The 11,869-nt window shown below is 35.0% G+C and overlaps 1 protein-coding gene across 1 annotated transcript; it reads left to right on the top strand.

The window, feature by feature from the left end:
• Nucleotides 1–5,078: 5,078 nt before the first annotated feature.
• LOTGIDRAFT_156493 (hypothetical protein) lies at nt 5,079–11,645 on the top strand (the record flags this gene model as incomplete). The annotated part of the gene is made up of 3 exons (XM_009047131.1): nt 5,079–5,133; nt 9,724–10,098; nt 11,437–11,645. 3 exons carry the CDS (start codon nt 5,079–5,081, stop codon nt 11,643–11,645), a joined length of 639 nt encoding a protein of 212 aa, XP_009045379.1.
• Nucleotides 11,646–11,869: the final 224 nt, after the last annotated feature.

Below are 11,869 nucleotides of genomic sequence, written 5' to 3'. Positions count from 1 at the left end.
TTCAATGTTGGGTAGTGTTATTGATAGATGAAATCCAGTTCTATCAGCTGGTAAAGCAAATATTTAGATAACTATACATATAGCTGAAATTGAGCTCTATCAGCTGGTATAGTAAATATATAGATGACTATACAGATAGCTGAAATTGAGTTCTATCAGCTGGTAAAGCAAATATTTAGATAACTATACAGATAGCTGAAATTGAGTTCTATCAGCTGGTAAAGTAAATATTTAGAAGACTATACATATAGCTGAAATTGAGTTCTATCAGCTGGTAAAGCAAATATTTAGATAACTATACAGATAGCTGAAATTGAGTTCTATCAGCTGGTAAAGCAAATATTTAGATAACTATACATATAGCTGAAATTGAGTTCTATCAGCTGGTAAAGTAAATATTTAGATGACTATACATATAGCTGAAATTGAGTTCTATCAGCTGGTAAAGCAAATATTTAGATAACTATACAGATAGCTGAAATTGAGTTCTATCAGCTGGTAAAGTAAATATTTAGATGACTATACATATAGCTGAAATTGAGTTCTATCAGCTGGTAAAGCAAATATTTAGATAACTATACATATAGCTGAAATTGAGCTCTATCAGCTGGTAAAGTAAATATTTAGATGACTATACAGATAGCTGAAATTGAGCTCTATCAGCTGGTAAAGTAAATATTTAGATAACTATACAGATAGCTGAAATTGAGTTCTATCAGCTGGTAAAGTAAATATTTAGATAACTATACATATAGCTGAAATTGAGCTCTATCAGCTGGTAAAGTAAATATTTAGATAACTATACATATAGCTGAAATTGAGTTCTATCAGCTGGTAAAGTAAATATTTAGATGACTATACATATAGCTGAAATTGAGTTCTATCAGCTGGTAAAGTAAATATTTAGATGACTATACAGATAGCTTAAATTGAGTTCTATCAGCTGGTAAAGTAAATATTTAGATAACTATACAGATAGCTGAAATTGAGTTCTATCAGCTGGTAAAGTAAATATTTAGATAACTATACAGATAGCTGAAATTGAGTTCTATCAGCTGGTAAAGTAAATATTTAGATGACTATACAGATAGCTGAAATTGAGCTCTATCAGCTGGTAAAGTAAATATCTAGATGACTATACAGAGAGCTGAAATATAGTTCTATCAGCCGATAAAGATAATATACAGAAGACTATACATATAGCTTAAATTGAGTTCTATCAGCTGGTAAAGTAAATATTTAGATGATTATACAGATAGCTGAAATTGAGCTCTATCAGCTGGTATAGTAAATATATAGATGACTATACAGATAGCTGAAATTGAGTTCTATCAGCTGGTAAAGTAAATATTTAGATAACTTTACATATAGCTGAAATTGAGTTCTATCAGCTGGTAAAGCAAATATTTAGATAACTTTACAGATAGCTGAAATTGAGTTCTATCAGCTGGTAAAGTAAATATTTAGATAACTTTACATATAGCTGAAATTGAGTTCTATCAGCTGGTAAAGTAAATATTTAGATAACTATACATATAGCTGAAATTGAGCTCTATCAGCTGGTATAGTAAATATATAGATGACTATACAGATAGCTGAAATTGAGTTCTATCAGCTGGTAAAGCAAATATTTAGATAACTATACAGATAGCTGAAATTGAGTTCTATCAGCTGGTAAAGTAAATATTTAGAAGACTATACATATAGCTGAAATTGAGTTCTATCAGCTGGTAAAGCAAATATTTAGATAACTATACAGATAGCTGAAATTGAGTTCTATCAGCTGGTATAACTATACAGATAGCTGAAATTGAGTTCTATCAGCTGGTAAAGCAAATATTTAGATAACTATACATATAGCTGAAATTGAGTTCTATCAGCTGGTAAAGTAAATATTTAGATAACTATACATATAGCTGAAATTGAGCTCTATCAGCTGGTAAAGTAAATATTTAGATGACTATACAGATAGCTGATATTGAACTCTATCAGCTGGTAAAGTAAATATTCAGATGACAATACAGATAGCTGAAATTGAGCTCTATCAGCTGGTAAAGTAAATATTAAGATGACTATTCTGATAGCTGCAATTGAGCTCTATCAGCTGGCACGGAAATATTTAGACGACTATAATCCATGTATATGTAAGATTATCAGAGATATGTTATGATGTAAAGAATTTCTAGCCTCGCCCTGTTTCAATCTAATCACCTGTTCCGAGTCAGTCGGTGTAACAGTTATACATTATTTATAGTACAATATTCATTTGTATCAATTTCATTTTCATGTACATACCAGAACAACTAGAATAACAACTTATCTGATCATATCTACCAACTATTCCTAGACCAACATCTTTGCTTCGACCTTTCCTGGATTCTCTGTTACTATTCACAGCTGGGTCTGCTGTAATAATGAGGAAAAAGGACTTAGACTAGGTCACCCTACTCTGCGACCGAGATTAGAACCCACGACCACCATTTGTTCAATATTTGACCTATTTTTGAGCTGAATTTTACCCAGCATCTGATAATTATATGTCGTTGGATGCTTGTGAGAGTCCCAATACCCCAAGTTCACTATTATCGCCTTGCCCGAATTTCTAACCTAGTTATGAGATTTTTGCCCGAAAAACTTGCTTTCGGGGCTCTGCCCCCACCTCCGGGGCAATGGTGCATGGTGGTTAGTTGCAGCAATGGAATTGGTCGGTTGTCGGTATTATTTCAGAGGGGCAATACACCCCCCTCCCCATGCCCCTTTTTTGTTCCCTTGTAGCTTAGGGGCCTTACACTAGATATACTAGTAAACTGCATTTACCATCCTATAACGTATTACGTTTCATGTCAATGTTTCACCTTGACCAAGAAAGGGGAAATGAAGAGTCAAATTTCGTTCACCATAATATTATTGTCACTCGTGCTCTATTTTTGTTATTGGAGTGTCAAAATAATAAGATAAGTCGAGATACATCTGGATTGAGATATGCTTCACAAGCAGAGTCCCAAAGATCCTTGCTCGTTGAAAGTATTGATGTAGATTGTGGCATCGTTCGGAATGATAGATTCTCTCTGATTTTTCAACTCTGTATTTCCTCCCAGTCATAGTGTTTCAGTGTTAAAATAGGCATCCCACCCACCCACCTCCAAAGCCCCTCTCCCTCCAAATCTTGGTTTACAACTCCACTCTTCCTGAGCACTTATTGCTACTATAGGAATGTGGTTGGCAAGTAGACATTCCTCATAAGATAGTCCACCTAGCTATTGATTTTAATTGAGCAAGTTTATTACAATAGCGTGGGCGAATTGGCCCTTTCAGTACATCTGGTGCCACGCCCCGACTTGACTTGTCATCCACACATCCCTTTATGGTAGTCAAGACATCATTATCTGATTGGAATGACTGACTTGAGGACGTGGGTTTAACTGTATCTGTTAACTCTTTCAGATCTCATGGGACCACTTTTCCACTGATGTTGTCAACTACACTTCTTTTTATGGTAATAAACACATAAGAATTTATTCTAATTGAGCAAGGTTATTTGGTAACGTTGTATTTTCTGTATGTGCTAACTCTTTCAGATATATAGACACCGCTTTATGGAACAACAATCACTGGTTAAAGTTTTATGCAACGTTTCGACGTGTTTCCCCCGTTGTCCTCAGGCACATAATGAGAAGAAGTGATGGGCAAACTTTCAGATCTCTTGAGACCACTTTTCCACTGGGGTTCTCAACTACACATCCACATAGCTTGGGCAAGTTGACGTGAATGCGTGGGTGTATTTGCACTGATTACGTTTAGAAATAAAGACAAGAAAATGAACTAGAAATCAATTTATTTGTTGTTATATAGAATGTGGATGTAATTTGAACTATTACGAGGCTTATTTTCTTCCAGTCTAATTATAGATCCAAGTTGTTCTGTGTCTTGATGTAATTCATGTCATATTAGCCTAATAATAGGTTCAAATGAAGGTTTTCCGGTAATAAACAAGTAAAGAAAAACACAAACTAGAAAGGAATGTAACGTTTCATTTGTTCTACCCACAAACTACCTAGAAATAAAAACAGAAAGCTAGTTTTATATTGGTCAGTTCTTTTTGATTGACATTTTTAATAGTCGGGTTTGACTCGAGTTGCCGCTTGAGGTAACACCAACGTTTTTATTCTAGTAGGTATAAACCATGTATATGAAATGATATGTACTCATTTACTTAGCGAGTTAGGTATACAACTATTCGGTAACTATCAGCTGTTTATATAGAATCTTAGTATAGCGATCAGCTGGCTCGGTGTATTTAGGTTTACTTCTATTCAAGTCATCGACATTTTGTGGAATTCTGTTTCTGGTTTATAGGAATCTGTTGGAATTCTGGCTGATATCGAAACATATTCTACAGGATTTCAGTGATTTGTAAAACATAATGAATTGGGATAGACTGAAATTGAAAAAACAAACAGTAAATACAAAGTAAATTGAAACGCTTGGTATTTGAGTGAATTGAAACGTAGTTAATGTAAATTACATGGAATTTGGATTGAGTTGTGGTGAATTCAAAAAATAGTGTATTCATATCGATCGAACATTGGTGATTTCAAACCGAAGTGTATTGAACTTGGGTGATTTTAAACCAAAGTGTATTAAACTTGGGTGATTTTAAACCAAAGTGTATTGAACTTGGGTGATTTTAAACCAAAGTGCATAGAACTTGGGTGATTTCAAGATAGGATAATCTAATCAAATGGAATTAGAATCGAATTTGGTGAACTTACGACAGTGAGGTTATATTTACTTGATTTGGGTGAATTGGAAACAAATTCGATCGTTTACAGTTCGGTGATTTTAAAGCAAGGTGAATTCAAAATCTGCAGCATTCTTGGGATTCCTGGAACTTGAGAGGAATTTCTGGTGGAATTTTGTTGATTAATAGACGTAAAGTGGTAAAATCTATTGAATTTGTGAGATTTTGACGCCAAATTGAAATCATCAGGAGTTTAGATGATAGAATTTAGTGTAAAAAGATATTAATAGATGTATAGTGTTATAGACTTACTGGATGTAATATCTGGCACTTCAAAATGAGGGGTCTATTCTTAATGACTGTTCTTTCAACATGTATGATAGGCACCGCAGGTAAATATTTATAGTTTAGTTTATTCGAAAAGCGGGACGATTTGCAGGAATAATTCCATTAAATTACTATTTTGGTATTCTGAAAGTCGGATTTTCAGGAATAATTCCATTAAAGTAGGCCTACTATTCTGGTATTCTAAAAGTCGGATTATCAGGAATAATTCCATTAAATTAAAATCTTGGACTTTGGAACGAAAACGTATAATCTCTGCACACAAGTAGCTAATTTGAGAAGTTCTTCTTAAGGCTTCTAAAAATACAACGAATGGTTGAAATCTTGCCGTCAGTATAATACTGAGAACAGTAGTAGAATTCTGCCTTTGAATAATTCAATCTCTAGGTTCTGAAAGGAATTCAAAGAGGATTTCTAGAATGGGTATGATAATGGGACCTATTAAACCTATTTGTATCGGCCTGAATTTCAAGTCTTTTTATGTGTATCAGAGCACTATTTGCCTCATTCTGATTCTTTCCCCTTTACATATGTCAGTGGTCCTGTAATTCTAGAAAAACCTTGAGTTAGATAGATCATAAACTGTTTTTGTGTAATTACTGGAATCCGATTATAAAATTGGGTCAGTTCCACTGAATTTATGATGCCGATGTCAAATTTGAATTTACCAATTTAAAAGCAAAAATTTTCAATTTTTCTCGAGTCCGGCCTTCTTGAGCCATATTTAGAGTATACAGTAGGACGTAAAAATCCATTTGATTGTAATTCCTGGAAGAGCAATGATGTGTCGTCTATTTCTGTTTGATTGTGTCCGTCTACTTCACCAGGTACAGAGTACAGATGGATGTAGAACCCCATTTCATTTCATTATCTAAACCGAGAGCGGCAAAATAGGACGTAAAACTCAGTTCACTTATTGTTCTACCATGAAAACAACCCCGACCCATTTTTCAAGGTGATGAAATGAGGTCAAGTGGACTATTTCTGACTGACACAGACAAATCAATACACGGGTTTCAAAGAAATAAAACTTCTTTTCCTATTAGCACCATTTTTTATGCCATCAATAAAAAGTCTTGTAGAAAAATAAGACGCAATTTAAACACGTGTATAGCTGAAGCTGTAGTTTCTAACGAGGCAGGACGAGGTCCATCTCTAGCCTTTTTGCTGAAAGCTGTTTATTGGCGGATTGACAGTGGGGATATCAGAAATGACACAGAGCAGGAGAATCCCCGAGGTTCTTTTCTAGAATTTTATACCCTAAAATACTGGCAGTTCTGGTATCACAACAGTGTCGTTTCTATAAAGTGCTAGACGAGGGGCGTCACGACTACCACTAGCAATACTAGCCTCTAGGGTTAATGTTTTACTTTGTGCTTTAAGCCCGAGCCATAAAATATCCTGTTAGCGAGAAAGGGTGTAAGTTTGTACTAATGAAAAAGGTTACCAATGTACAGGCACATATTAGTTTTAACTTGTTTAATTTGAATAAACAAAATGTGTGTTAATAATTAAATGTTCGTAAATCCGGGTTCTGTACACTTTAAACTGTAGATAATCTGAAGTTAGCAGAAGAGAAAATCTGCTTGGGATCTTTGGATAAAAATCAGAAAACATTAAAAAACACAGTGGAAAAATGTTTGGCAATAGCTATTAGGTGTCACAAGCGATATTTCAGCTCTAATTACTCAACCTTTCAACTTGACATTATTTCAGAGAGTCCACATTAGAATTGTTATCAATTTGGCACTCTTTTCTGCTTAACCTTTTTTTCACAAATATTATTAAAGGGACTGGTGTGTCATTTTTGGAATTTTTTAGCCGACCTAATCAGTAATAGTGTTCACAGCCTATCGTCGAAATTTGAGCCTTCAAATCCATGTGTGTCCAGAATTATCTGCGTTTGAATGCTAAAATGACGACTCTTCAATTTAAGATACTCTGTGATATAGAAAAGACATATTTAGAAATAGTGAGTAAAATTCTTAGTTTGAAGTATTTTTTAAAGAAATATGTGATTTTCGTACATTTCTACTACTTCTGAAGATTTAACATATATTCGAGAATAAAATCCCCCCACATTGAGTCCCTGTCAGCTTATAGCGTTGATATTATTTTTGGATTCCTCTTGACTATGTACCCTTTTCACCCTTTTCCTTTTTGTTTTTGGGAGTTCACTAAAGTTAATGTGACCAAAAGGCTAATCTGCGTATTCCGGTTTCTCAACTTTACTATTCACCCGTTTTAAAGAGTTCACAAATGTAGATATGTATATTTTGACTGTAGAAAGAGGAGTGTTTTGTGTTTTTTATCTGTGTTCTATATCTAGTATCTGTGACACATCTAACGATCATATCAGTTCAGTTGTAATAGGAAATAAGAAAATGACAACCCTTCACATAAATTAACATGTTCACTTTAAAGGGATTGTAAAGATGTATTCTAAATTTTCTATATGTATTGGGGAAACTGATAGCATCGATTTACACAATTCCAATTTTCAGTCAGACGTTTGTGGTTCGATGCAGTTAATGACGAAGCAAAACAAAGGACATTAGTTAGCAGATTTTGAAATGGTGATGTCATATACGATTAAACATTTTAAAGTAACAGTAACCTCAGACGTCTGAAAAAATGGTGCAAACAGAAGCCGTAAATGACCCACATACACATTAAAAAGCTAGAAACAACCCCTTTAAGTACATAGTTGTAATCGTACATCAAATGTGTTTTTATGACCAATTTTCTGAAATACGATTGGCTCGTCCTTGACCGACTTCACATGCCAAGTTATCAGAACTATCTAAGGAATAGTAAAACTATCTATCACACAGTGTAGTATCATATTCAGTTTTCTGAATTTATTTAAAACTAGGCCGTACTCCTCTATTAACCTAGATATTTTTATCTTCAAGTGTCTGCGAGTAACAGATTCATAATAACAACATAATCCTTGCTAAAATGGTGTCAAAATTTCAGATACGACTTCAAAATAAACCGAAATATTTTTTACTGGTGTTTTGCGTCCTAATTGTCGTTTCAAAGCAGTGTTTCAGCTGAATGTTATGTTAAAGGTGATAGTCCCACCCAAATCACATTTTCACTATATTAACAAAAGCTTATAGAAAATGAAATTAAAAAAAAAACAGGATTACTGGCTTTGCACATAAGGCAGAATTTTGACATTTTTATTTTTATTTTGAAGCCTGCGCTTACTCCCCCTTAAATGCCCATTATCAATGCATCAAAGAAGACGAATTGCTATAAACGCGGACTTCACAGGGAGCATCATTCTTTAAATGTTGAATTGAAATGTCCAATCAGATTTCAAGAAATGTTCGTGTACACTTGTAGTATGATGTCTAAAACCATAAATTGGAGATCTCATTCCTGAATTGCGTTTGACGCGGACTTCACAGGGAGCACCAATCCACTTAAAACGAACCGATTCTGTTCGAATTTAAGAAACAGCGTGAGGTTAATAACCTTTTTGTTTAGAATGGAATTTTCCCCTTTCGTAACTGGTGAATTGAATTGTTTACTAATACATCTGCCTTGAAATTTGAAAGTAATTGGCAGGAGAGATCGTGTTCGATTTCTAAAATAGAACTGTGTGCTGGATTGCCGTTCTGACACTTACTGAATGCCAGGAATTTCAGGAATGGAGATAGACATGACGGTAAATCACCTCCTGCAGTTGTCTTGTTACATCTTAACATCATGCCAATCACTAACATCATTCTTTTACAATTTTTCAACACACAAAAATTGGCTAATTTACTGTGTATTCTTGGCTAACTGCTAAAATAATATTTGTTAACATAACTCCGTCACTATCATAACTAGAGAGATCTGATTAGTCAATTTAATGTGAAATACACGGAATTTGAAGAATTAGGCAGGTGTTGTTTTAGTCAAAATAGTTTTAGTCAACGTGCTTCCCACTGACACCAGATAAAGTTTGATCATAGCTCGTAGCTAGAATGGATTGTTCGGACGGGCAAGTAATGTATCCGGACGGGAAAGGAATATATCCGGACGGGCAAATCATATATCTGGGCGGGCAAGTAATATATCCGGACAGGCAAGTTATATATCCGGACGGGAAAGGAATATATCCGGACGGGCAAGTAATATATCCGGACGGGCAAGTAACATATCCGGACAAGCAAGTAATATATTCGAAGGGGCAAGTAATATTTCCTGACGGGCAAGTGATATTTCCTGACGGGCAAGTAATATATCCGGGCGGCAAGTAATGTATCCAGAGGGGCAATGGCAATGCAGTATGGTGTTTAGTTGAGTAATGGAATTGGTCGGTTTTTCAGGGGGCAATCCATTTTTTCAGAAAGGCATTGCTCCCCCCCCCCCTCCTCTTCCCTAAGCTACGGGCCTGTGGGAAATTGCTGACTACCTGTCCAGTTTCTGACAGATATTGTTATTCAGGTGTCCAGATAACAAAATAAAATCAGTGGTCATTGTAAAATTTCGGAAATAATGCTTCCAAAATGATTAAAATTCAAATCAGGATGTCGTTTTCAAAAAACTATTATTGTGCTTTTTCTACTAGTAGTTAATCTTAGATCACACTGTTTTTATTGATATTTCTTCAAGATATTTTCTATTTATCTTTTCAGTGGACTCAGTAATACTCGGACCTGGAGCCTGGCGTCATGAACCCAATCCTCACGCCGGTAAAATCAGAGCTGTCGGTAAACCCAAGTGGAAGACCTCGGTCACAAGTTGCTGTAAATTGGGAGAGAAAACTGCGAAGAAAAGACTGTCCTGCCATCTTGGTGTGCATGCTATCAACAGAAAACTCAATCGTACCAAAGTGAAGATGGTTTTCACGAAATTCGCCAAGAAAAAGAAAAGATATCCTAAAGCTTTGTCAAACAAAATTGCCAAATGCTCTAAAGCATTTCCGAAGAACTTTCAAAAGTGTTGCAACTATCGCGCTGAATATTATGTTCATTTGGCAATGTGTAAAAAACGGCGACCGAAAGCCGAACGTAAGAAATGTAGACGCAATGTAAGGAGGAGATACGGATAAACGGAAAGTTTGCGTTCAGCATCCGCCGCCCATTGGTGAATGTATTACATGTATAATGTTTCTCAGGACTGCTCGTGGTGTTTTTGGTTTAAACTGTAATCTAAACAGACGAACTGAAAAACTCTACCAGGAGCTAAAATGGCCAAATATTTAAAACAACCCCGGTGATATATACAGTTCTTAGTTTTCTTCTGCTCATTTCCTGTACACCAACATATTCTGTAAAACATTTATTGCGACCAAGAAGTGGTTTTGATTATGAAGAGTGATACAGATGGCGCTGAAATTGATCTTTATCGGCTGACGGAACTAGTGGTGGCGCCACTTCGCGTCTAACAAATTTTAATACGTTTTTATCCAAAAATATTTGCTGTAGGGCACAAAGTTAATTCTTTTTTTGAAACATTTTCTTGGGAAATCCCCACAGACGCTTTATAAGGCGATTACGTCTATAGCGCTTCGGGGGAGCTGAGGCAGTTTGAATTCTACCTCGACAATGCCCCAATCTCTCCCATTAAGTCTGTGTTTGTCTCGGGAGAGAATGGCGCCGTCACTGGTTGGAAAAAGAAGTTAGAACACTGTACATGTAACTTTTTAAACTGTACACGACGTTTCAAAAATGTACATTAGAGTGGGACATGTTGAGATGCCATAACTTGTTTATGTATCTAGAAAATACAGGAAAATCTGATTGGTTGATTAAGATTACTTCAAAATCAGCCAATTAGACCGATTTACAATCTTGTTAAAGTTATGATGTTTCCGACAACAAGCCCTATATTCTAGGTTATAGATATTTTTTTAAAAACGATAATGGAGTAACGTTTGATTATTGCCAATCAACGTAACATCGGATTGGTTAAAATCGCTTAAAAACAAAAACTAATTGACCAATAAGAAATGATAAAGATTGAGTAGCAATCTGTTTAACTCGTTTCAACGAGTGAACAATGAAGTAAAATGACACAATATAGGGCAGCTTCCAAAATTACACATATATATCAGAAGTATAAGGAGTAAATTATTTTTGTAGAACAAAGATCTTTATGCACGTGCAGGGACGTTTACAAACCTTACGATAAGTCTATTTTTTCAAGGGTAGAATAATTGGAGCCACGAATTTCAAATCAGTGTGTACAATTTCAATTGATATAAATAAGACATTCATAAATAAGTGAATCTTTAGGGTTATGTTTTGAAAACTCCCTGCACGTGCATAAATATGTTTGACCTACTATGTAAACTATTATACCGTTAAGATGTTCATATTTCTATTTAGCTTTGTTTTTATTTACAGATTATAATCGTCTGATGTTTATTACTATAATATTCACTATATGTTACTTAGATTATGTCATTTATATGTTTGAGTCGCGTTTTTGCAACCTGGAACTTCAAAGGTTGCGACGAGGAAATTCGCGTACCTCAGGCCTTAAGATGATGTTTTTTTCTGTGCTTGAAATGGTCTTAAATGGAAACAATATACCCACAGTTACTTTCCTCTAAAATCAACCTTAATCAATCGATATTTTGTTAATATGCTGTCGCTTCAGATGTAGAGACATTGTATTTGATTGTAGGCGGAGCGAACGTCACGTTTTCAATCTGAAAATTGATACAAATATCTGAAATCGACTTCTATCAGTCGACGGCACCCTTTTTTAGGTCCACCACTTCGTACTTTTTAATGAAACCTATCTTTATTAATTAACAGATAAAATGTCACCAAT

The sequence above is a fragment of the Lottia gigantea genome (genome assembly GCF_000327385.1).
Source record: "Lottia gigantea unplaced genomic scaffold LOTGIsca_11, whole genome shotgun sequence".
Classification (NCBI taxonomy): Eukaryota; Metazoa; Mollusca; class Gastropoda; family Lottiidae; genus Lottia; species Lottia gigantea.
The sequence above is the reverse complement of the archived record's forward strand: the minus strand, read 5'-3'. Positions and strand labels throughout refer to the sequence as shown.